We start from the raw sequence: 26901 nt of genomic DNA, 5'->3' as shown, positions 1-26901 counted from the left end.
TGCAAATCATAATCCTTTAATATATATTTACAATAAATGCAAATTATTATGTCATCTTTACATATTCAATTTTTTCACTCTAATTTTTTAAGACAAATCCGAATTATTCATGACTTTATAATTTACCTCATTTTTTGGTGACGATTTTTTCCACCAACTTTTTTAAACAAAACCGATTCATTACCGATATATTATTATTCCCCCACTTGCTAATTATGGGTAAAACTCGTACCATACACATTTTGTGCATGATTTACCACATGCAAGCAATCACCATATGTTCTCAATTCAAGTGGTGGAGAAGAGCAATAATTTGGATGACTTTCCATCTTTGGAACGAGCGTTTGAAAAATTGTTGATCTAGATCATAATTGCCCATTTGTAGAAATATATATAATCCTATTAGCATTGACTATTACTCAAAGCCCTATGAGTGCTCCGGTTAGTCCTCTCTTACATGAGGTTGGGGTTCGAGGTTTCAAATCCCGAGCATAATTTTTGATAAAATATCTACAATATGTGCATAACATATGCGTTCGAGAATGGGGTTAAAATATCTACAATATGTGCATAACATATGCGTTCGAGAATGGGGTTAAAATATCTACAATATGTGCATAACATATGCGTTCGAGAATGGGGTTGGGTTATAGTAGTAAAGGTTTAGGCTTCCATCTTCGTCTAACACCTTCAAAAATCAATAATTATTTAAAAATAACACCTTTGAAAACCAATAAAAACAGTCATTTATAAAATAGTACACGATGGCATTTAAATCCCCAAAAGGTCTGCCACTAATGCATCCCAAGTATGCTTTAAAATTATGATACTGAATATATAAAACATTGATGTCTTTATTTTATCCAGTGACCCAAACGGGTCCATGGGTATATGATCCGCTCCACTGATCTAGGTTTTCAAACACTAAATGGAATTATGGTTCACTCCACGGTCCACTTCAGAGAGGACCATGGATGTGCCGACTATTCATGGTACACTGGGCCAATCCAGGACTAGGCAAGTGATATTTGACCCATCCTGAACCTTTTATTGGTGGCCCAGGCCTATTCAAGAAACTGAATAAGGAGTGCTTTGTGAAATCAGAGGAGATTAAGGAACATGATTAGGAAACAGACTATTGCATCTTAAATATAACATAGCCAAGCCCATATAATTAGCCTACATTTCACCTCTATACTGGAGATGCAGAGAGAAGAAACTCAGGCAGTAACCTCTGCATCAAGATCCCACAAAAAGGACACAATGGCTTTGGGAGTGCTTGTAAGAGTACTGATTTCGAGAGCAAATTTACATCCTTAAGAACTGGTGGCACAGTAAAGAAGATAGAGGGGGCATGTTTGGAAGCCCACCTTTTGCAGCAAATGCAATGCCACAGTGGGATAGCAGGGCAAACTTGCATGGATATGGCACATCGAGGTAGCTTATGGCCTCCTTTACTTCTGCGATCGCAATCTGAGGCTTTGCAGGAAGCGACTTCTGCAGATTCAAATGGGACAGGCGCGGAGCAGTATGCACATTTTTCTTCCTCTACGTAATCGCAGATTAAGGGCAACCTGTCAAGGAAAATGGGGAAAATTTGCAATAAATTCATTTTTTCTATAGTTTAAAATAAAAAATCAGTTCACAAGCGGATCAAGACAAATGATCACAGCACATGGCCCATGCCTTCAACAACCATGACAAAGAAGGGTCTCTCTCACCTGTATTGCTCTCTCTCTCTCTCTCTCTCTCTCTCTTAACAAACACAAATTCTACAAATATTTTCTTTGTTCATCATCTCCCTAATTCGTATATGTTTTTCTTGTTCTCATTTTCATTCCCATTCTATGCATGTAGTGTCCTCCAGAAAATTTGTGATCTCTCATCTTCCACTCTCAACTAACTCTTCATTGTTAACTCTTCCTTCATAGACACCACCAAGCACAAAGACTAGAAAGCAAGGGTAACTTGCATACAGTTACAATGTCGCTGGTAACTATAGATAAGAACACTCGGCTAGCACAGGTAACTATAGATAAGAATACTCGACTAGCACAAGAAATAGACATGAAGTTGAGTAAAATACATACCGCTTCCTGAGCCTTCCAAGTTCTGCTTCAAGAACTTTAAGTTCATGGGAAACTTGCTGATTGTTTAACGCGAGCCACTTTTCCATCTGTGCAACCCCAGCCGGAATCCAACATGATCCATCATTAGAAAGTACTTGGGTTGTACAAGATGCACAATATATAACTGCTGAAAATGTTAAACCAACAAGCCAGTCTCGCAATCGTGATTCACAGATGTTCAGTAACTTTACCCATAAATCCAGTTGCTCATGTTCCTCACCATTTACTCCAACCAAACCATATACACCATTGTTAAGAGTTGCAGCCTCAACCTTTGGCACTATCAAGCGCCGGCATATGATATTTAGCAGATGCATTTTACGGGTACTAAGTTTTGACAAGATATTAGGCTCAGATGACAAAATCATTTCAAGAGAGAGGATCTCCTGGGTACTGCCAGAACATTTCGAGATCCATTTAAAGAGTAACTCTTCCACAAATCTTGGCTCTAGTTTTTTGAAAGCCATTAATGCCTCTATGACATCCCAAACAATTAGCGGTTTCTCTATGCAGTCTAACTGCTGTAGTGACCACAAAATGTTGGAATTCCAGCAACGCAAATCCATCTCAGAGAAATCATCAAGGTCTTTATCTTCTACATACAGTGACAGCTCTGTTGATACTTCCATCTGTTGCCCACCAATCCAAAAGAACTCCACAACTGCTTTTAGAGACCTTAGTATGCCATGAAGAGATAAGTTCAATGAGTAACTCTTGTTTTGAACAAAATATGCTTGATGGTACATGATTGATCGGTTACCTAGATTGGTACATGGGATCTACGAGTTCTGTGTCCACGCTCCTAACCTTCATACACAACGTTGATGAGTGTCAAATACAAGTTAGCAATTACATTCCATGCATACCATTTTTCAAGGAAAAGCCATGTATAAATTCCAAACAATCAAATATTTCCACTTGTGCAGACACGATGAAAATACATACAGTAGAGGCATGATTCATGACTTCTGCAAAAAGGAACTCAAAATAAAGTTATGTTTCTTTTCATATATGAAGCAAATACATGTGTGAGACAATAATCAAATGATGAAAGAGAAAAGCTTAGTTATCAAAACGAGCAACCAAAAAAAAGAATTAACTATCTATAGATACAAATGGATCATTGTGGGCCTTCACCTATTCCAAATACATGCTAACCAGGCTTCACCCTGGGAAAGAGGGGGAAGAAAAGGCATAGTAGACAGTTTTATAATAGAAATGTTCCATCGAAGGGGAAAATCAAGAGCCCTATTCGACTCCCAAGAGTATTATTGTTCTGTTTTGACTACCCAGCCAATCAACAGAAGAGAAGTTTTATAATAAAAATGTTCCATCGAAGGGGAAAATCAAGAGCCCTATTCCATTCCCAAGAGTATTATTGTTCTGTTTTGACTACTCAGCCAATCAACAGAAGAGAATTCGTCTAGAGAGGTTTACCTACTAGGTTTCAAGTGCTTTAGACATTAGCTTACCATATGCCTGATACCCAGAATAAATAATCATGCAGTTATGCAATGCTGTATGCACATGCATGCATACATGCGCTCACGCTGACAATTGGATAGAATACTAAACCAGTTGGTCGTGGGTAATTTCATAGCAGAAAATGCACCCTTCTTAGATTATACAGAACTGAAAGAACCAATAAAACTAAAATGCAGCCCCCTCACAATTTCCATATAAGTGTATTTTCCTTCTAAGCTTTGGTAAAAAGATTTCTACATCCAACAAGTGCAGATCTCCATCAGTGTACTATGCTGTAAATTGCCTATCAATGATTGTAGAAGAATTTGAATTGGGAAAAATAGAGTTTGTTATGAACTTCTGGAAAACAGGCAGTTAGAATATTTCACATGGACAGATTATGGAAGAGAATTCTAGAATTGACTCATTATTTTGGCTTCTGCAGTCTTACCTTTTTCTGTCAACATTGCAAAAGGGGAAAATCACTGTCTTCGGTTCATTTAACATGCCCAACCATTTTATTATGACAAAAGGTCCTCTAATTATTTCATATAAAGTAACTAGTCAAAGCAATCATACTTCCAGCTAATAGTGTAACTGTAAATGTCTAAAGCCACATTATTTTGGAAAAGTACACAAATTCCGATGTTCACACGATGTTCCAATTCAAGCAGCTTCATATCCTTGTGTAAATGGAAATCTTTTTTACTTCTTTTTCCTCAGCTAAGTTTTGAGTTGACACAAGTCCTAGGGAACAAAAGTCAGAATGGAAATTTGACAGCACACTTTGCCCACCTCTTTTACAAAGTTCGTTGTGAGTCTATGACTATTTTTCTTAAGATTTAATTGCATACCTCAACCACCGAAGTACAATAAAAAGGGAGTTTACAAATATTCAGTAGTCATGAAAAAGCCAGGAGAAACAGAAGAAAAAAACATGCCCGAACCATGGTAAAGAAGAGATACATTGGGACAGTGCTCATGTGTCAAAACCAATTCTAACTTCCATAGAAGAGGAAGATGCGCTTAGAAGAAACTTTCAATGCTCATGTGTCCAAAACCAATTCTAACTCCTACAGCTACGCATGAAACTTTCAACCTTCTCACATGCAACACAGCAGAGGAAGATGTGCTTAGCAAGATTACCAAAAACTACTTCCACATAAATTAGTTATGTTGACAATGACAAGTAGATCATAAAGAATAACCAAGTAGACAGTTTGACAGAAAAAGACACATACTGTAGCAAGGACCAAGTTTCCTGGGGATAGTGCAAAGCCAAAGCACGAGTCAAATACATGCAGAGGAATCTGTGAAATTACAGTCCAATTTATTAAAATGCAAAAAAAAAAAAAAACGAAAATGGTAAGGAAAATCACTGCAGGGAGCAAGCCTTACATCGGCGGAATTTTTGTGGTTATCAAATGCAAGGCTTGGAGAGCTTAGAGGAAAAGGCAAAGGATCAAGAGAGCTGCCATGCAGGATCCAGCAACGCACAGAATTATCCTGTCAAAATACAAATTCAATAATCCCCAATGAATCAGCTTGCTTTCTATCAAGAAAATTTTCTATTCCATAGTTAAAAACCTGTTGCATTTTCCATTGCCCATAAATCCACAATTAGTATATCATAAACATTAACATCCGAGCCTCTTATCCTAACTATTTCGGGTTGGCCACACAAATTCTGTTCCGTCATTCTTCTCTATCGAGGGCTATACCCTTAGTCAAGCCATAAGTCACCATATCTTTTCTCACTATTTTCATGCATGTCCCTTGGGGTTTTTCGCTTGCCCTTTTTAGAGCATTCCATAATTAGTATATACAAGTCAAAAAATCTCAAATAGAATTACCCACATTCATCTTTTTCACAATTAATGATAATAAAATCTCTTTCACAGACAATTCACACAAACTTTTAGATGGTGCTGAACAAAGGCCAAGTGATATTTATCAAAACTAAAATATGTAAAAGTTGATATGCAAATAAGCTCAAAGTCAAACATATGTATTAACCTGAATGTGATTAGGGCTGGCAATGGATCCGGACCTGACCCAGGACCCGGGCGGGTATACCCGAACCGAGTCTGGATATGGGTCCAAATTGGGGCCCGCAGGTACAGGTCTAGGTCCCACCATGTATACTCAAAATTTTTGGGTACGGGTATTGTTGGACCCGCCCCTTACCTGACCGGGGACCTGGACAATGATTAACTCCACCTAGGATAGTATGCTTTCTCACTCTACCTACCCTTCATTTTATTTGGGGAGGGGCTAGAAAGAGAAAGTTTGGTGGGAGGTGGGTTAGATAGAGAGGTTGGAAGGGGGTGGGGGAGAGAGATTGATGGGAAATGGGTTGGGAGAGAGAGAGTTTGAAGGGTGATGGGCTCGAGATTGAAAGTTTAGAGAGAGAGGGGGGCTCGTGGAGGGAGGGTAGAGAGAGAAAGGGTGGAGAGGGAGAGGTTTATGGAGGAGATTGATGGGTTGTTAGAGAGAGTGAAGGTGACACCTGCTGATTTAGAGGAGGTTTTGATGGGAAAGGAGGGAGGGGCATTGGAAGCTTTGGAAAAGGTGGTGATGATGCTGAGAAACAAATTGGTGGATCAGAATAGGGTTTGTTGAGATCCAGTTTTTTTTTTGGTCTTTCTTCCTCTATCTCTTTCTCTTGTTTCTGCCTCTCTCTTTCTCTCTCTTTGTTCAATGGCCATCGACATCACATAGTTCAAACTTCAAAAGAGATAGAGAGCATTTCCAATCTTTTCGTTTGAGAGATGTTTAGTCCCACATCGGGCGTGTGCTCCAAGTGCTAAGGGGTCATAGCTTATAAAAGAGAGTGCTAAGGCATCTGCTCCAAGCCCCACATCAGGCATCAGGTATGGGTCCGGATCCCGGGTCCAATACTATTCGTCAAGTATGGGTACGGGTACGCTTAATTGGACCCATCAGGTACATTACGGGTCCGGGTCTAGGTTCATATTGGCTATTTCGGGTACGGGTATGGGTGTGGGTCCAGCTGGATGCGACCCATTGCCACCCCTAAATGTGATTAACAAATAGAAGACAAGCCCGACCATCATAAAGGTGTCAAGAGTAATATGAGTTTCTCAATAACAAGGTTCATCACATTAGCACCAAGGAATTTGGATAGTAATATTAGAAGCAACAATGCAGACAACCGCACTCAAAGTCAAACACATGTATTAATCTGAATGTGATTAACAAATCGAAGACAAGCTTGACCATCATAAAGGTGTCAAGAGTGATATGAGTTTCTCAATAAGAAGGTTGATCACATTAGCACCAAGGAATTTGGATAGTAATACTAGAAGCAACAATGCAGACCACCGCACTGCAAAACAGAATTGGGGAATAAAAATTGATTTCAACTACGCTAAAGCAAGATACAAATAAGATGAATACACAAGAAATGGGTATAATGACACCATCATCATCATTATCATCTGAGCCTTTTCCGAACAAGTATTTAAGAACGTGCCTAGGTGCCAACTACATGGTAACAGTTTAGCAACAGAGATTGCCTAAACTTGAAGATACAAACTTGCAGTGGTTGTGTTCTGGTCAATGATCAGCCTACCCTTTGCCCTTTTGGTTCCACTAGACGATAAGATGAGAGAAAATAGACTTAGGTAGGTTGGCCATGTGCAGTACAGACCTAGTACAACACCTGTTAGGAGGTATGAGTTGGTTCAAGTGGAGGCTCAAAAAGAGCAAGGAGTAGGCTTAAAAGGACATGGTTGGAAGTAGTGAAAAAAATATGGGGACTTATGGCCTCATTGAGAGTATAACCCTTGATAGAGCAGAATAATAGACTTAGATTCATGTAGCCAACCCTAAGTAGTTGGAAAAAGGCTTTGATGATGATTTGGGACTTTGGAGAATGAACTTCTTAGCCACACGACCGCTTCCAATTGCGCAATACCACTGCTGCAGCCACCAATACACAACCTCTACAGCACTGTACTGTTGCTGCAGCCACCATTGCCACCACCATATTGCCAGTTCCACTGGTTGATCTTAGATTAATAACGACGGAGCTCCACCTTGGCAGAGAGAGAGAACTGTGGTGGGACGGTTTGGTGGCAGCAATGGTGCATGGAAGTGGCAGTAGGGGTGGTCAACAGTGCCCTAACATTGGCGGGTGCAAATTAAGCCAAACAGTCTCAGATCACAATAAAACACAGATGTTAACTATGAAAAGTTAGGTGATGGTTTTTCCTTTCAGAAAGTTTACAATTTTGTGGCCAAATGTGGACTAAAAGTATCAATGACATCAAGACTCGTAATTACAGCCTAACATAAATGAAATGACACATGTTAGGATTAATACCAATCGAACTATATACCACTCAATGCATAATGTGGTCCATTGAAGATAACATACAAATGTTTCATCTAATCCAGGACAATGAAAATGAACTGGACACTAAAGTGCAGTTATAACAAATTTGCTATACTGGAAGTATAATGGAAAAACATTTCATATTCAAATGAAAATGCAAAACTAACTATTTACAATGAACATTCAGGGATTTTAAGAATAATTTCAAAATCTGCCATGAAAATCAATTTTCACCAAAGACGATGAGAGACATTTCATACAAAATAACACTATCATCTTAATTATCTTTAGCCCTTCCGTACCTGGCTGCAGCTATACAAAAAAGAGCAGTCAAAAGCCCAAGTAACACCTGTAACCTACAAAAATCTCATTAGGATTGTTAGGTATCAATGAATTTGGTAGAGAGTTAAACTGTACTGCATGGGTAAAAACTAACCACTTGATCGTGTGCATCCACATGTCCTGCAATATGGAACTTAGTGCTAGAAAGAAGACATTCATAAACTTCTAATAATCCAGAGCCTTTCCCAACTGCTAAAAGAAACTTGTTGCGAGATTTTGAAGGTACACCCAATGAGATGGCCGAGACAGGAATTGAATCAACTTTTATTATCTGTAAAGAAAGGTAGAAAAAATCCATTAATATAACATGTTCAAAGTTTTGCTGTGACAATCCAGCATGAAGCGCCAAGATTATCTTACCTCTTTCCAAAGGGTAAAGGAAGGTTCATTCAATTTTGAGTGTTTGGACACACAGAGAGCATCCCCTGACCATACCTTAACACTGCAAATATCCAATATGATAATTATAAGTGATCATTGAGGTCCATAAACCACATAGTCACAAGTTTTCGTTGAGGTTCAAAGGCACCAGCACGTTGAAACCATGGCTGCAGCTAGATTCCCACTATAACCTAGATATTTATATTGACATTTATATTAATAAAGACCTTCTAGTTTAGCCGTGCACATGAAGAGAGAGAGAGAGAGAGAGAGAGAGAGAGAGAGAGAGAGAGAGAGAGAGAGAGAGAGAGAGAGAGAGAGAAAGTCAAATAACAGAGTGAGCATTGCTTAATCTGATCCAGCTAAATAGGACAAAAAAATAGAAGCGATTTTCTGTAGTTTTGTGGCTGAAAAGTAGTGTAATCTCTTGATAGTGCTGCAAAAATTTTCAAGTCGATACTTTGCAGGATCTATTGTTGCTGGTCACAGGATCCAAGACTACCTAGAGGTTGTATCAATGCTAGGTATCTACTAGATGTCTTAGACAATGATCAGCACCATGTACGAACCTGTTGCATTGGTATAATATAAAATGTTAAGCGAAAGTTGGACACAAATGAGTCTAAGCCTATGAGGACATCCTTGGCGGAATGTTTGAGCACACTTGCTTTGGAATTTTGGTTAGCTGGTTGATATAACTTGTTCGTAGAGTTATCACAAGTTTAATGGCCTCTACCTGCAATTTTGATTGCTGTTATCAAGAGTGACGTGCCATTGACATGGATCAATCAGGATAGACACTTAAGGTGGATTGATATTGATGGTTTAGATATGAAGTAAAACTTATAACAAAATAATTAGTACTTGATGTCAAAATAACAATGTTATTTTCCAATTTGTTTGGGTACTTGCAAAAGCCCACCTCGTGGCAGGAAAATGGATGGTCACCGCTTGTGGGCTAAAGCTTGTCTACACCTATGAGACAGCCCACCTCCTCGAAAGCCCAATAGAATGTACTTTAGACATCATGGCCTCTTAGAGGAATTATATATAATTCAAAATTGAGAGAGATGGGTTACTTGCATTCTCATTTTCATTCTCTCCCTTTGCTGGAGTTTGAAGAAGGACTCCTTGCTAGTTTCTCTCACTCTCTCTAAAGGTCAAACCACCACTGAAGTATCTCTGTCCAAAGTCGAACCACCATTAGAGTTTCTTAATCCAAAACTTGATTTGAGGTTTTAGTACAAGGCAATCAGTTGTAAATGTCATCCATCGTCTTTTTGGGGGTGCAAAGTGCAAACCAAAGAGAGGACACAGTTCCCCATGAAGCTAGGTTGCAGCCTGAGGATAGCCATAACTCAGTTTCATCATGAGAAATCAAGTCAAGGGTGTTAAATACCTTGAACATAGTGAAGACATCTTGTGCCTCTGGGTCTAAGTTGAGCACAGTGCACACTTACCATTATTTGTATTTTCTCGGTCTTGCAGGTTGGTTTTGTTCGGTATTGGATATAATTTTTCTCATGGCATTGTGACTGGAGCATCTATTCCACCATTAAAACTAGAGCGTCATGCTCTTTGAGCTTTAAGCTCAGTCATATTCCCTAAAGCAAATAACCTAATGGAATTGTCGGCATGGCCCCTGATCCGCCATTAAAAATAAAAAGTTATTGACCTAATATCATTTTCAAAAAAGCATCTGATCTGCCGTAAAGAGACAGCAATACACTTAAAAGCCAGTGATGCACTACAGACCTAGTGATACAATTAGGATGAAGCAATGCAGTTGAGAACAAACGATGCATTTAAGACCAGCAATGCAAATAATAGCCAGCAAAACAAGAGTCAACAATGCACACAGAGCCAGCAATGCAGTTAAGAGATAGCAATGCCCTTAAGAGCCAGCAAAGTAGTTGAGAACCAGTGATGCAGTTAAAAACCAGCGACACTTAACAGAAAGAATCATCGTTAAGAACTGTATAACTCTCCATTGAGTCTTAATGTCAAACTTTTAATTCCTTTGCGGAACCCTTTCTGTCTTAAGAACATTAAGATGACTTTGGAGCCAAGCAAGACCCAAAGACTGGTTTTCTAGGACCCTAAAACCAGCAAATTACCAATGATATAAATATTTCCTGGGTATTGAAGTACTAGGTTCCAAAAATGATTTGTTCTTTCCAAATGTAAATACGACATGAACCAAAGGATAGCTGTTAAATCTAGTAAGTTTATGATGAAATCTGAACCCAAGAGGAGCAACTAGACAATCCTACTGGGTATTAGAACTAAGTAGGTACTCTAATCTACAAAAGAATTAACTACACTAATATTGCATATGTTGACAGTATCATAGATCAATTTGTGGAATGACCAAGGAAGCCTCATAGGAGGTATATAAATCTAATCCAAGGAGAGAAATTTTTCTAGATCGGAGCAGTACTGTTTTTTCGGCTCAGCAATGAGAGTCGGAAAGACGCCCAAATGACAAGAAATGACTACAGGATACCGTCTTCATTAGAAGGAATGTAAATGGGAGAAAAGTAATAAATACAGTACAACGACTATTCTAGTATTGAAGAATTATACTGCTAAGTGGACCCTGACCATGAGCTAGTGTATGTGGAACCATTAGAAAAGGTTTTGAGGTTTAGAGCTCCCGAGCCCATGGAATCAATCCATGACACAAAGATGCCATTACTTTTGTATCTAATCGTGTCTCTCAAACTGACTTTCACATTCATAAGAGAAAATATTTTCATTGCACTAGCAAGATATACTTGAGAAAAGAGCAGCTGACAGATATTTTCACCATAGTATTTGAAAATGACAATTTCCATAATATTGCAAACAAAATACTTCGGACGCACTTACTATGGGGGAATGCAGGCAATGCCTGCATGAGCTGCCCACCATCCAACATAGTCGGATGATAGTGAATGAAAGACTAACTTAGTTGGACGGTAGTGATTGAAAGATAGTCTTTCAATCGCCACCATCCAACTAAGTTCGATGGTGGGTAGCACATATAAACTTTTTCCAAATTCTTTTTGATGTATGATAAGATTAGGTGGTAATTGGATATTCTTTGTCGCAGCACAAATAAATGAACAAGTAATAGTCGCGAAAAATATTTTCAAATAGAATACAACCCAGTAATGTAACATCTATTTCAGCCAATGGCTTCTTATGATAAGATGCAACTTCTTCATATTTGTAATTCTTTGCTTTAAACAAAAACTGGCTCACAAGTACAAATTGAATGGACTTCTGGCACCCAAGTCAACCAGAAATAGACATCCAGATCAGGTTAGAAGGTTGTAATACAAATTCAATATTGAAAATGCTAACCCTTGCTGCATATGAGAACCATACCAAAATAAAAAATAAAAAATAAAAATGACAAATCTCTAACATACAGCAGAAAGAAACACCAAAGGACAAACCAAATAAATGGCTTCAAAGTAAAGAACAAGGAAAATAAAACCAATAAAGACATACAGGTTTGACTCACCTCCCATCAGAACTCCCCGTAGCCAATAGAAGCATAGGATTTGAGTCTACCATACAGATCCCCCAGCTGATTGCAGTGATCCACGAATTATGAGCCTCGAGAAGTCCAATGAACATCACATCCAAAGAAATCTTTGAATTCTCAATGGCGTATGCTCGTGGCTCAGCAGTTCTCCAGAAGCATACTTTGCCGGACTTTCCCCCAACGGCCAGTACAGTACAGTTACTTGAAGAGCTCTTATGAAGATCAGGGTCACTTTCAGTTGATGATCGTATTAATGGTGACCAGGCAACAATTAATGATGACAACAAAGCCATGCGAGAAGCATACTGTTCAGCTGTTATTAACGAATTACTTCCTCCTCTCTTGAGTGACTCTTCTTCTGAGGTCAATGGAAGATTTTGCACTTGGCTATTCAAAAAACTAACAGGATTCAGATTGATAGCCTGCAACATAACAGAGAAACTTAGCTATAGAAGAATAGCTGAGCCTCTGAACCATAAATGATTATTCCATTATGAAAAATTGGCGACAAAACATTTCAATGAGAAGACCTACAGTAGATGTGGCCTGTTCCTCAAGACCAATCCTTACTACTGTAACCTGCCACGAGTTTTTATCAATCCTCCAGATTGGAGCCAGACGAACATTCTCAGGGATTAATGCTATAGTTCCAGAATCACCTGCAGCATAAATTTGCAAGCACCACTCATAAAATTAAAAATAGAGTTGTAACTCAGGCGGTGAGGAAAGAAAACTTCTGGTCAACAGGGAAGGTAGAAAGGATCCTAAGGCATGCCAATTTGATGCAGGAGAAACTGCCTCGTCAACATCATCATCATCATCATCCAAGCCTTATCCAATTTATAGAAACAACCTCGTATTTTTAAATTTTTCATATTAAACTTGAAGGATGTATTTTTGGGGAATTTTCAGTGTTTATTTTTCGAGTTTTTATGGATTTTAGGGCTTTTTTAGTTTTTTAGGTTTTTTCTTAATTGTTTGGAAAAGTAGTTAGAATATTTATGAAAATATTTATTTTATCAAGGGTAAAAATGTTGTTACAAATATTGCATTTAAGCTAAGACTATTTAGTCAATTTTGTATTTGGGTAAAGCTAATTTGGACTGTGCACCTCAATTAAATATGAATAGAGGTGCATGGGGCTTTATGGCTCACTCCTATGAGTTTTAGAGAGAAAAAGAAGCTTTAAGCGGCTGAGAAACATCCAGTTTATTCAGTGGGTTGCTTGTATTTGGCCTGAATTTTTCTGATTTTTTGTTCTTCGAATTTTCTACATCAATTTGATATCAAAGCTAGGATTTCTTCAACAATAGCGCCAAGAAACTACAGTTAAATCTAAGTTTTGAAGATTGGGCCAAGTTTTGCCAAATTTAGCCTAGATCTTGCTAATTTCAAAGAGTTTCGTTGATTTCCTAACTAGGATTTGTAATTTTGATGAACCCATTGCAACAAGAAAGAGGTTTTTTGTAGACCCACTACATCCCGGAGATGAAGAGATTAAGGACCTTAAAAGGCAAGTTCAGCAACTGGTATAGCAGATCACAAGTAACAATCATGGTCAAGATGGTGATCTTTCAGCCCAAGAAGATCTCGAGTATAACCCTTTTCACAGCCGCGCTCCCATGTGGAGTCGGGTGATGAAGACAGTGACAAAAGGCCTTGACATGGGGTACATCACTCTAGGGATGTTGATTTGAAGGTGGATAAACATGATTTTGACAGTAAACCAAAACTAGAGGAGGTTATAAGGAGAGCTCCAAAACTAAACAAGTAAAAATTATTGTCAAAGTTGAAGGTGCCTCGACATGATAGGAACAACGTAGGGCTAGAAGGGAGAGAATGGGAAAGCCTAATATTAATACTTGGGAGAAGATGAAAAAGAAACTAAACGAGAAATACACATATGAAAATTATCTGCAGCCCCTTATCATCAGATGAATACCATTCGTCAAGGAGTAAAAAGTGTGGAAGAGTACAATGAATTTCATGAGTTGATTCTTCGAAGTAATGTGGTTCAAAGAGAGGAACAGTCCCCAACTCGCTATATAGGTGGCCTGGGAACCTCTATACAAGATGTGGTAGTGCTGAAACATTGTTGGACTTTAGATGAAGTTTACAACCATACAGTTAAGGTTGAAGCTCAGCAAAAGCATCCATCATCAAGGTGGGATGCAGCCTAGGAAGATGCAAGTGGCTGTGGAAACAATTTTAGAGGAAAAAGTGGAAATTTGGTGGCTAGACAGACCTCGTGGCCTGCTGGTTTATCCAAACAGCAGATACTCTGGGTGTTAGGGGCTGTTCTGGTTGCCCGAATCGCCCAAACAGAAATGTTATAAAGTGCTTTAAGTGTTTGGGAATTGGACACCTCTCTTCTTAACCAAACAGAAAATTTGTGAAGAGTACAGCAAGCCATCATTTGACTGAGACACTGTTTATGATGAGGAACCTTTTTATAGAGTTAATGATCCTATCTTTGATGAGGGTCCTCTCTTTGATGATGATTTAGTGGGTGATATCTGTGGAGAACAAGACGAAGTACTCCATGGAAGATCAATAGGTGGGGTTGCTCGTTCAGTCATTGAATCTGTGGGCTCATCATGAAGATGCTATCCTAGTTTGTTGATGAGTTGAAGTGCTGAACCAAACATATGTATCACAACTACTCCACTGACATACAAAGACCCTTTTCCTCAATTTGTCCTCAAAAGAGTTTATATCAGTTGATTGTAATTTGCAAAGACTATGTTTCAATGCACAATGGCTATATCTTTATCAGGCCAATAACCCGCAGGCTCCAGGATTCAAGGCCCATTGTTCAATTTGAAGCTGTTTGGAAAAGTAGTTGGAGTACTTTTGAAATTATTTATTTTATCAGGAGAAAAAATGTCATTACACAAATTTGGTGTCTAAATTGGACAATAGTCAGTTTTGTTAATGGCTAAAGCTAATTTGGACTTTGTACCGCAATTAAAATATAAATAGTGGTGTGTGGAGCCATTATGGTTCATTCACGTGTGTTATAGAGAAAGAAAAGAAGCTTTAAGCTTGGTGAGCCCTGGTTAGATTTCGTGGGGAAGAAATTTCAAGTTTCTTCGGTTGGTTGCTTGTGCTTGGCCTGAATCATTGCTGATTTTCTGTTCTTCAAATTTTCTACATCACAATCCCCTATGCCCTAATTTTGAATCTAGTTGTTGCTTTCCTTCAACAATAGGAAAAATACTTAAATATAACCAAGATAAATTACAAACATAACTCAAAAGCCGAGGGGAATCAACATAACTTTTTCTCAACAAACCCCCTTAAAGGAACTTTTTGAACGAAGAAATCCTCCGCACTTTTCTACTCATGATTACATAGACGAGTGAATTTAAGATTGGCCTGAATTAGCCAGTCAGACAAACAAGAAGAATTTTGGGTTGCAAAGTTTATGTTTGGCCTTAACCCAAAATATTAGTCCATCCATGGACATATCTTAGCCAATAATGAACTTCCATAACTTAATCAGATGTACTCTTTCATCAGATATATTACTATTTCTACACCTTCATATGCCTCAGTATTGGTGTTGGGCCTGCCTTATAACTACATCTGTGGGTAAAGGTGATGGAGGCAGAGATGATGGTCCTTGTTACCAGGATCGGGATCAGGAGCAGTTCCGAGATTAGATTAGGTACTAGAGATTGTGAAAGGCTAAAAGGTCCCTGGTTTTGGGATCACTATCCATGCACCCCAAAATTTATGGAGCAAGATCCCAATTTGTTGAGGAGCGTGATCCCAACTTCTAGGAATCAAATGATAAGTTCTACATGTGTGAGCTCCATCTGGTTAAAAATCAAGGTCCTCGAGCACACTTAATTACTGTTCCCTAGGTTGGAAGCCATATAATACTATAGATAATTAATTATTTTTAAAAAATAATATTTTATTAAAAATGCAAAAGATTCAATCATTAAGTAATAATTTGCTATGTTTTGTACTCCTTTGAGGGCAGCTTATATGTTAATTAAGTAATAAAAAGTTTTAGAGAAATTGAAATTTTATTATAAAATTGAATCATTATATCATCATCATCATCCAAGTCTTTTTCCAACTATTTGGGGTTGGCTATACATTTTGTTCTGCCACTCCGCTCAATAGTGCCACCTTCAACCAAACCATAGGTTACCATATGTTTTCTCATTACTTTCACCCATGTTCTTTGGGGCGTTCCCGTTGTCCTTTTAGAGCTTTCAACTTGCACCAAATCACCCCTCCTTACCAGTGTTGTTCTAGGTCGATGCTACATATGACCTGACCACCTAAATCTACTTTCCCTCATTTTATCGCCTATTGGAGCTACTCCTAAGTTCTTTCGAATATATGCATCCAAGTTCCATCCATCCTTGTCCTACCACTCATCTATCTCAACATCCTCATCTTAGCTACACTCATTCTATGGATATGTTATTTCTTGATTGTCCAAAATTCCATCGCATAAAGCATGGTCGGTCTTAAATTGAATCATTATATGTCATTTTTATTTTTGTGTCCTTTGAGTGTAGTTTATGACTTAATGAAATGTAATAACAATCATGGGCATCCTAATTCGTTGAATAAAAAATCTTAAGATAAGTATTAAGTTGAAGCGTACCGTCGAAATTCATCATAAGACCTTTATCACTGTAACCAATAAATACGCCTTCTACCCACCTGCATTTTTACAAATAGTACAATAAAGAAGAATGTACGCAATTGCAAATAATAGAGATCAATAATTTGATGTAATTGAAAATAATAGATATCAATAATTTGATCAACTATAACAAAGAATCCTGATTTCTCCAACCATGCAACGGCAAAAGGATATTGATGAAAAAAAACATTCATAAAGAAAGCCATTCTTTCGTGTATTACACAGTACTAAAGAACCACATTTTCTCCTACATGAGGAAAGAATAAAAAAAAACAGTGACAGAATTTAAAAGAATGGTGGTTAGCCACAAACATTGCAAGAAATAAAAAATCCAAGGTCCAATTATCAACTGCAGTTCAAAAATTCATCTCAATCATAACAACAAAAATACAAGTCAACTGTATTTTCAAATAAACTCCAAGGTACAACTGGAGTACCTCGGGAACTAAAATGAAAACAAAATAGCAAATCATCTGCTGTGAATTACAAACCCAATGATGAAATCATACACATATCATATGTGACTAAAAGAAGATGACTTGGGTTTGTGTACATGGGGTAACTCAATGAGATCATCTCCTTTCGAAATATCCCTAATGTCCACGGTTATTTCCACAAAAATATTTTAATAAAACGAAAATAATTGCAATTGCAACATTTATTCTCCACTACGATCCTAATGAATTCTCAGAAACACCCAAGGCAGGAAGAGTAACCATAATGATTCAAGAAAATAAACTGAGTGGAACACCAATAGTTCTGTATATAAAACTTCATTTTCTTGCTTGTTAAAGTCTTCTTTACATAATACAATCAATACTTTCACATGTTTACTGATTCAATGCTATCTCCACAGCAACAGCCTTCAAAGTTTTATCCAGTTACCATATATACATGAAAAGATATGACTCAAACATATATACATATCTATATATATATATATATTTTTATTTCTTCTTTTTTTGGGGTAGGGGGTAAGTCAATACTATATAATTTAAATTAGCAAGGGCAAGTAGAACTTATAAGTAACTTTCTCGTAAAGTGTGTGTATGTGTGTATATATATATAGAGAGAGAGAGAGAAGAGAGAGCATAATTTTCCTAACAAACCTTGAAAGCCTAGCTCTGATTCAATCTGCAACCAAGTGCTTTTACACTACGCTATAGGCTACATCCTACATCAGTTTATGCAAGTATGTGCATCACACAATTCTGCATGCCTAGAATATATGTACCTATTACTTATCCATGCTTCAATAGGCTCTCCAATTCTTAGAACCTCAGATATTCCTTGTTCATGTTCAGCCACAAAAATCTCTCGTGGTAAATGACCCAAACCAATCAAAGGGCGTATACTCTTCAAAAAAGGACTCCTACCAGTTGGGATGCAGTCTGGAATCCTCAGCTCTTTAATAGCATCAGATTCCGGGTTCAAGGTAACCAATTCATCTTCTGGCTCTGGATTGCAAGAAACGATCAACAGACAATGAAGAAAACTATCGTAAGGAGAACCAACTCGACCATAAATCATTAAAGCATACCATCAGAAGTAGTTCCTGCAAATCGTACTAGTGCATTTCCATTCTCTATACGCTCTATTCTGCCACCAACCCAAATGCGTTGAACACCATTTTGTTTCAGAACCTGTCAAGATACAAAGCAGGCAAATATATAGGATAGAGCAAAAACCAATCTGGAACACATAACAAGTGGAAAAGAATTACCTCAACAGATGTTCCTACTTCAAAGATGGCTGAAACGAAGATCATTTCAGTGGAGACAGTCATTACTTTTACATCAGCATGAGATAAATTGTGCTTCACAACTCTTGAGCACTTTAAACTGTACCAATTTTGAACAATGAGTCAATAATTTTACATCAGCATGAAATAAATTGTGCTTTACGACTCTTGAACACTTTAAACTGTATCAATTCTGAACAATGAAGAGCTTAAAATTTCAAGCAATAGTACTCAGGCGAATTTGCAATGGACTGACACAGGGTGATCCAAATATTTGCATAATCTATAAGAGTGCCAAAACAGCAAGAACACTAGTTTACGTAAGTTACAATCAAATTATTCACTATTAAACTATGAATATCAATTGAAGACATATGAAGACGTACTAGGTCATTTGTACCATAAAAAATGCAAGCTACACTAACTCAAGCCAATATTCGCATGTGTTCAAACAGTAACTGTGGGGATAAAGAGATGGCTTAATGTGATTTAATTCTAGATTCCTTTGTTTTCTTCTTCTATCAGTGATGATGCATTAAGTGGATGAAATTGGTCAGATGTCATTACATCAGATTTTAACGAGGTATAACCAGAACATATGATCTGCACATAATACATTATCAGAAAAAACATATGCCACTAAATCCCCACCTGCCTAATGAAGCCAATACCACACGCCCCACTGCTATGTAAACACAATGCATGTGTTTTTCAGTTCAAAATCCCAGAAACCTCGGCTAAACTTTTCTTTTTTAAAATTTACTATGGGAAGTTCTTAATGCCACTTAAAAATCCCACTTGCCACCCCCAACCTGCTGAAAATAATTGACTGACACCCCTCTTAATGTACTAAGGGTGTCATTGTAGGGAAAATGAAAAGGAAAAGGGGAAGAGAGGGGAACATTGAACCAGTACACTACTCATGGGTATATTTTGTAATTTTCCAAGTTAAAAACCCTATGTTAAACTTAAATGCCTTTAAAGTTTGTTACCATGCAGCACTTCAAAAGACAACTCTTAAGTCAAACTGAACCTCCAAATCCACCTTGACACCTTTAAAAATAGCTTCTAAGATCACCATAAGGCATTCTATAATAAAACAAATGCTTCACTACTCCTTTCCTCATTACATAATTACTTCTTCCACCACAAGCTGCCTATGCATTTTCCCTCTAGCCCCTACAAACCCATCATTTGCTACCCTCTTCCCAAACTACCAGTGCACATACCACTAGATCCAAATAAACATCCTTGAGTCCCAAATTTTAAGCCTCTACCAACTTTAAAATTACACAAATATGTCAAATGGCATAAAGTGGCACCTAGGCAGCTGCGTTGCGTTTGAGGCAGTCAAAGCTAAAAGGACAAAATAAAATAAACCCTAAATAGTTTTTGTTCGTCAGCCACCAAAGAGACCATGGCAGCCATCTAGGTGGGTATCAAGGTTGTTCCTAGGTGCCCACCTTAGGCTAGTAGGTCCGTCCAATGCACAAATGATACGGCCCACCCCCTTAGAGTCAGTGCCAACACAATGAAGTGGATGCTGCATAACACAATCACATACCACTAATCATAGCAAATGAAACTGAGGCCTCTCGCCTTTACCACCCCACAAGAAGTACCCTCTGGTCACTCATATGGTCAACCACTGGCAACAGCCAAAAAAGTCTTAAAAAGGAAAAAGAAAAAAGAAAGAAGAAAGAAATTTGACCCTGCATAATACTGACATCCTCTCAAATACCTCTCCACACACACAATAATAAACCCAAATGAGAGATAGGGAATCAAAACCCCTCAACATCCCAACCTCATAAAGTATCTGAGATGTCAAAAGCTCCACTGCCACCCCTAGTCCACAAAAAGGAGGTGCTCAAAAACAGCTTACAACGAAGGTGCTACATTACAAGTTTGCCGCATCAATAATAAAGGTGGACATTGTACAAATGTGCATCCTCTATGAAAAGCTCATTAGAAGGACAAGTCTAGTACAACAAAAATAAAATAGATTGTCCGAGGTGCAACAACCAAGTGAAACAATAAATACGAACTTCATTAACCAATCTGATAGCCAATGTTAAGTTGTTTCTCTGCAAATCTTACTAATTTAGACCATGAGGGTAAAGAAGAGTGGATGAGAAAGTATTTAGAAGTTATAGAAATTTAGATGAAATAAACCGACAAAACAAGAAATTTTGTTGGGCATACAATTTAATAGGATGCTCAGAGTTTACTTTGGTGTGACCATCCACTGTGACAAAGTTAACATTTGTTGGCTCCTGCAAAAATAAGATGAATAAATTACCTTACAGGTCCATCAGTATTAACTAGATAATTACAAGAAAAAAAATCTACTCTTTTTATTTTATAGAAAATCAAAAACCTAGTGTAACTCATTAAGCAGTAGAACTTACAAGAGAGCGTTTAGCGGATTCCATGTTAAGTTCACCAAAGTTGCTACTTGCACAATAACCAAACAACAGGTCTGATAGGTCTTTCACCTTGATGATCAAAGCCAATAATGGAAGTTTATATTGTACTGAAGGAAAAGCAATTCGCAATTTGTGCTACAATGTGCCTTTCAAAAAAGGAGAGTAAAAAAATTCTGCAACGATTTAACTTTAACTAAAGTAAGCACTCAATGAATCCATATAACTCATTTATGTAGCATTAAGGGTGTTGTTTTATGTAAAACAAATATATTATGGCCATTCTCATGCATATCCTATTAATATAATTATTTGTCATCTTAACTATGTCTATAAAACTCCAAAAGTATTGTACCATCGTGGTAAAAAATTTCATGGTATTAAAGTCATCCTCAAAATTATCGGAGCTACCGGTTATAGCCCTACAATGAAATAAAAGTTGGGAAGAAGTCACCTGTAAAGTTTTTATTTCTAGTTCAAAGAGATTCAAGCAGCCTTCCTCCTCAATTCTGGCATGATATCTTTCCATATACATCGAGCTTCCCAACTTCTACAATCTCCTTTTCACTTGAGCCAAATATTTTACTGGTCCCACATGATCTCTCTCTTCTCACTCACAAGATCCTTTTCTTTTCCCTCACATAATTTGTCTCTCATTCCGCTATTGTAACTCCAGAGTCTTGACCCTCCTACTCTTTTCCACTCACTGTAAAATTTTGTAAAACTTCACTCCCCCACTCCCCTTCAACTCTACCTCAACAAAGCTAAACCCTAAACCACAAAACCAAAATCCTACCTCCAAATAAAATTAAAAAATTAAAATAAAGTCAACCAAGTATAGATGAGGAAAACCCTACAATAAAAAAAGAAAGCAGCAGCCCGTTTCTTCTACTACAAATCTTCCATATAATTTTTAACATATTTTTCTAAAGGATGATTTGTGTCCTAGTCAGATCCAGTTGTAGAATGGTTTAGAGATTATTAGTACCTTCAAAGAGCTGGTTCTTGTTCTTGTGGAGTAGAATCACCAGTATTAAGGCAACCTCTCCAATTCAACCATTATTATGTGTCCTTATTTCAAATTCCTGCTTTTGTGGTAAACATATTGTACAAGCTTTAGTTGATATTCCCTTGGACAGGGAGTAGTGAAGGCCACAAATTCCTACCTAATAAGATGGGAAGAGGTGTAATACCCACTAAAGAGAGCAACTTGGGATCTGCTAACTCTAAACCCCCAAGAGAACTTTGTTCTGCAAGTGGGTTTGGAGATTGGAAGGTAAGGGTGGTTGACGTTTCAAAAAAGAAGGATGATCCCCCATATACAAATACCCTCAAGGCCAAGATTGGCCTCAGTTGTGGATGGGACTGTGTGGTCCAGAGAACTGCCAGAGTGTCAAATTATCAAATGTATGGAGAGGGATTATAGAGGTTATTAGGGAGTTCTAACAAGCCATTGCATTCGTAGTCAGGAATAGAGAAGTTCAATTTGGACACAATATTTAGTGCGGGGTTAGAGACCATTGTCCTGACATAGCAAGTCTAGGAGTGACTCATGATGCACGGCTGGTGAAGTACTTCGAGAGGAACAAGAGAGACAATGTTTTGGATTCCCATATCCTAAAGGAATCTCAAAGTATTTACCCAAAAAAAAAAAGGAACCTCAGGTCCCCATATTTCCAGTTAATAGATCTCATCCAGTGCTTGACCAAGATCTATATTCCGAGAATGGATGAGACTAGGATAATTACAGCTTGGCTGACTAAAACCATCATCGCCTCAAAGTCAAGTACTCAAGGTCTCGAGACTCCGATAATCATCATTCCCAGCGCAATTGATACATAATATACTAGTTTCAATGAGATTCCAGACCTTTGGATGGCTTGTGCATTGGAACAATATTCTAGGACTATGTTCAGAAACAAAATAAAAGAAAATACTCTGAGGAATACCCATATCCAGTAGTGTAGGATCTCCTACAGTGTGGCACCCAGATGGCTTGGTGTCTACCTCTCAACGCACACCAACTCTTCAGAGTTGTGACTTCCTCCCACTGGGCTCCTTGTGCATAATTTTAGTGGACGTTATATGGGCAACACAGGTCATCTGAAATTTAGATGTCATTGTCCAGTAATTGTTTTGACCTTGTCTATGGAGAGCATCTTCAACTAATTCCAATTCTAATTTATCAAAAAGGTTAAATTCTCCTTAGAATTCTAAATCAGAATTTGTTTAAAAATCAAAAGAAAAGGAACATTTATTTTGGAGTTTCAACCATCAAAGGTGCTACACTTTAGCAGGATCTAAACATAACTAGGGCATGAGTCCAGTTGAGAATGTGCTTAACATTGTTCTGACTAACATTATTTTCTATAAAAAATAGTTCTAATTACCATATTATGTGTTTCATCAAGTCACAAAAAGATTATCCTAATCCTTGAATATTTAATTTACCTTCTTTTCATAGATATCCACGAGGATTTTAGTGTCTAAAAATACAGAATATACTTGCTCAATTACATGACGAGCTATTTGGCAATTTAAGGCATTGCCTATCGGAACGCAGACTAACAGTCCTCCCCCTTGTATGTCTCAAAACCTTTTTTACAAACCAATGTAAAGGAAGAAAAAAAGAGTAAGCAAAGTAAACCATGCACCTCAATCCACTCAGCACGAAAATCATAATAAGGCGCATGATAAAGCTTTACACGACCATCTGTTGTGCAGACAGCAAGCAAGCATCTGCAGAATGTTGAACATCATATTAACTGCTTTGTGAGAAAATGTGCAATAATAATCTATATAAACAATTCATTTGATCCAAATTTATTTCACAACTTCTTCATAATCCAAAGCATCAAAATCCCCATAAAGGATTGAAGAAATGATGATTACCCTGAATTAGGAGCCATTCCTTGAGGAGACCATGATATGGATCGTACACATGGACGCACATCACGGGATAGGCATGCATGCATCAGGCATGAAGTGAATAAATCTGTGTACGTGTCAATACCAACCATATATTATGAGGACCTATGATAAATACGAGAGAGAGAGTCTGACTCATGTAATAAATACAAAACTGAAAGATTTCATGCAGCTTCTGAGCATTATTCGCAGACTCGTCATGTCGAGTAAGCTTCAATGGAGACCAATATAAATAACTAGGCAAGACAATGAGGTTCTCTCAATAGCAAGACACCTTGCTGCCCAAAGCCAAACATTTGTTGGATACAAAACTGTAAGCATTTATTTAAGTCCTGAGCATAATTCACAAACTCGCCAATTCGACTCAGATTCATGAGAAACCAATGTATTACTACATATTACATACAATTCCAAGGTTTTGCCAGTCAATATAACTAGTTAGCCAAAACCTAAGCCCTTCATTGAATACTTGATTACTAGGCTAGAGGCATATCATTCAAGTTGTGAGAGCAGGTTGTAGTTTGCTAAGTCCATTTAGACTTGTGTGAAAGCAGGTCACATAAAACTATGATACTGTTACTCAACCAACTCGAGACAGAGAGCTGACTAAAGATGCAACCAAATCTTTAGTGAACTCCTGCAACTTGCCTGAGCCATTAGAGAAAGGAGACTATAAATGTCTTATTTTCAAACAAGAGCCACTCCCCAATTCCTGTGATTACATAGACCTTTCTCTATTGCAATATTCTTCCTAACATTATCAAAATGGGACTATTACCTTGAAACTCATAGTAACATAGCACCCGTAACATTTGAAATAATGCTAGTCTTTTCCACATGAAATTACAAAGAATAACTCACCCTATTTTAATCGTGCCAAGTGACGATAGGCTAGAGCAGTGAAATTCTCATGGCATCTCTTCCTAAGGCAAACTGTGTTAAAAAAAACATCTCAAACAGTATGTATATTTGGGTCCAGTTTTGGCACAGCCCCAGCAGCACCAAAACAGTGTGCACCCATCCACCTCACAGAAATCCAAGTTTTCATGGATTCAAGACCCAAAGGCCTTCCTAAAGACCTGTCAATCCATTTGCACTCTAAGAAAATGTATTTGGAGCTCCTAAAATGGTGGAAATCAGAATCCAAGGTCCACTGAAATGGATGGGGCCCAAATAAGATGTTCAAATCATAGTTATCGAGATCACACCAGCCACCAAACTGGTGAGGTGTCTGGTCCAATCAAAACCAGTTCGACCGTTGATCGAACTAATTGGACCATATTTTTAAAATATAAGAATAATAATTTAAAAATAAAAATATATTTCAACTTTGTTTTGTTGGTCAAACTAGTCAAAACCTGACGGTCTGACTGCCCAAAACTGGTCAAACACTGACTTTGACCAATTTTCAACAAAACTAAGCTGTAAAACGCACCAACCAAGGCACCAATCGGCAGTTCAACTGGTCAAATTGGGTTGTCCGGCCTGCTCTTGATAACTTTGGTTGAGATAACAATTGTCAAAAAAATAAACTTTGGTTGAGATAGCAATTGTCAAAAAAAAAAACTTTGGTTGAGATAGCACTCAAGAGAGCAATTTTTAAGGCTCCAATTCCATTTTTGTTAAGATCTCGACATTGGAAGTTAATAGGATGGATCTGTAAAACTTTGGGTCCTCAATCTAACATTTTCATTGAAACGCCAAACATTTTTACTATATTTTCACAAGTTTTACCACTTCAGCTAGGAAACCCCAAACAATAACCCCCTTACTTAACAGGTCTCTAGCTAAAACAAACAGAGAGAGATCAAAATTAAGAGAAAAAAAGAGCTGTGACCACTCGAACTCATGAAGATCATATCTAATTTCATCATGAAACATTTCTGAAAAAATAATAATAACAACGCATTAGAAACAGTCGTAAAAAATGAAAGATATAATGTATCTTCCATCATTGAAAGAAACAAATCTTGCAACTTTAGGCCTTTTTTGGGCTACCAATGTGAACTCTACATGCACGCTTCAAATAATGCAATTGAGGTTACATATACATAATTAAGAAAACCAGCAGAACACATAATTGAGTCAATGAATATGGGTGCATACCATTCCTTTCCACAGTTCCGACATCAAATGGGGGACCATGGGACGCAGTAATCACACCTCGAGGCCCATCTACTATAGCTGGATTCTGCCAAAAGAATATGAAATTCAAAACAATATAATTAAACAAAACAAAACAACTATTCCGCAGATTCATAAAGGAGAAATTCTATTAAGGAAGTTCCATATCAAAATGAAGACAAGCCTCCAATAACTGCTCTCTTGAATGTTGATATTCAATAAATTCAAGGTATAACTACAACATGAGGCACTATTGATATGAAATTTTTCAAGTAAATTCCACTACCAGTATGGTAACGATATGACCGGAGGCGATAGCCACCAAATTCTCTTCGGACCAGACAACAGAATTCGGATAGAATGGAGCTCCAACCAGTGCCGCAATCTGGAAACGCGAAGACATCCTTCTCTCATTCTGCAAAAATGATCAATAACGAAATCAAGTGATATTACAGGGAGATGAGAGAGAGAGCGTGCCACCATTTTCTGGCTGAAGCCGCTGAGCTGAGAGTGATAGAGAGGGAAACAGAAATTTTGAATTCGAGTTTTACCAGTGAAATCCGCAGAGTAGAAGTTACATCGACAGAGATAATTTGAATTTGAGTTTTCACCGGCGAATACCGCAGAGTTTAAGTTGCAGGGAAGTGAAACCCTAGTGGTAGTGGTGGCGAAGTAAGTGTAGGAAAGGCTGAGGTTTTCACCAATGAGCGCGGGTTCGAATCCCAAATAGCGTAAGCCCCAACCAAACGAAAAGCAGGGGAGACGCAAAAGGTTTTATTTGACTGGTTTGGCGAACCCA

At 37.8% G+C, this 26901-nt stretch overlaps 1 protein-coding gene across 3 annotated transcripts; it reads right to left on the bottom strand.

The window, feature by feature from the left end:
• Positions 1-1123: 1123 nt before the first annotated feature.
• Positions 1124-26901, bottom strand: LOC18427718 (Transducin/WD40 repeat-like superfamily protein). Of its 3 annotated transcripts, none has more exons than XR_016043751.1 (21): positions 26654-26901; positions 26389-26517; positions 26085-26169; positions 23943-24045; positions 23705-23789; positions 21036-21122; positions 20830-20900; positions 18607-18724; positions 18424-18526; positions 18118-18340; positions 16842-16900; positions 12746-12870; positions 12188-12633; positions 8656-8737; positions 8390-8566; positions 8256-8302; positions 4992-5099; positions 4835-4903; positions 2890-2936; positions 2091-2804; positions 1124-1574 (listed from the first exon to the last, which is right to left on the bottom strand). XR_016043751.1 is itself a non-coding variant. In XM_011622735.3 (21 exons), the coding sequence occupies exons 2-21, from the start codon at positions 26503-26505 to the stop codon at positions 1193-1195; spliced, it is 3255 nt and encodes a 1084-aa protein (XP_011621037.2). In that variant the 5' UTR covers positions 26506-26517; positions 26654-26901; the 3' UTR covers positions 1124-1192. The 3 variants fall into 3 exon arrangements, 2 of the variants coding, with proteins under 2 accessions (XP_011621037.2, XP_088707227.1); XM_011622735.3 differs by having other exon boundaries at positions 8256-8309; XM_088851101.1 differs by lacking the exons at positions 18607-18724; positions 20830-20900; positions 21036-21122; ... (3 more) ...; positions 26389-26517; positions 26654-26901 and having other exon boundaries at positions 8256-8309; positions 18260-18340; positions 18424-18479.

The sequence above is a fragment of the Amborella trichopoda genome, chromosome 11 (assembly GCF_054954075.1).
Source record: "Amborella trichopoda isolate Santa Cruz 75 chromosome 11, AtrichopodaSantaCruz75HAP2 v2.0, whole genome shotgun sequence".
NCBI classification, from domain to species: Eukaryota; Viridiplantae; Streptophyta; class Magnoliopsida; order Amborellales; family Amborellaceae; genus Amborella; species Amborella trichopoda.
This window is presented reverse-complemented; position numbering and strand designations above follow the sequence as displayed.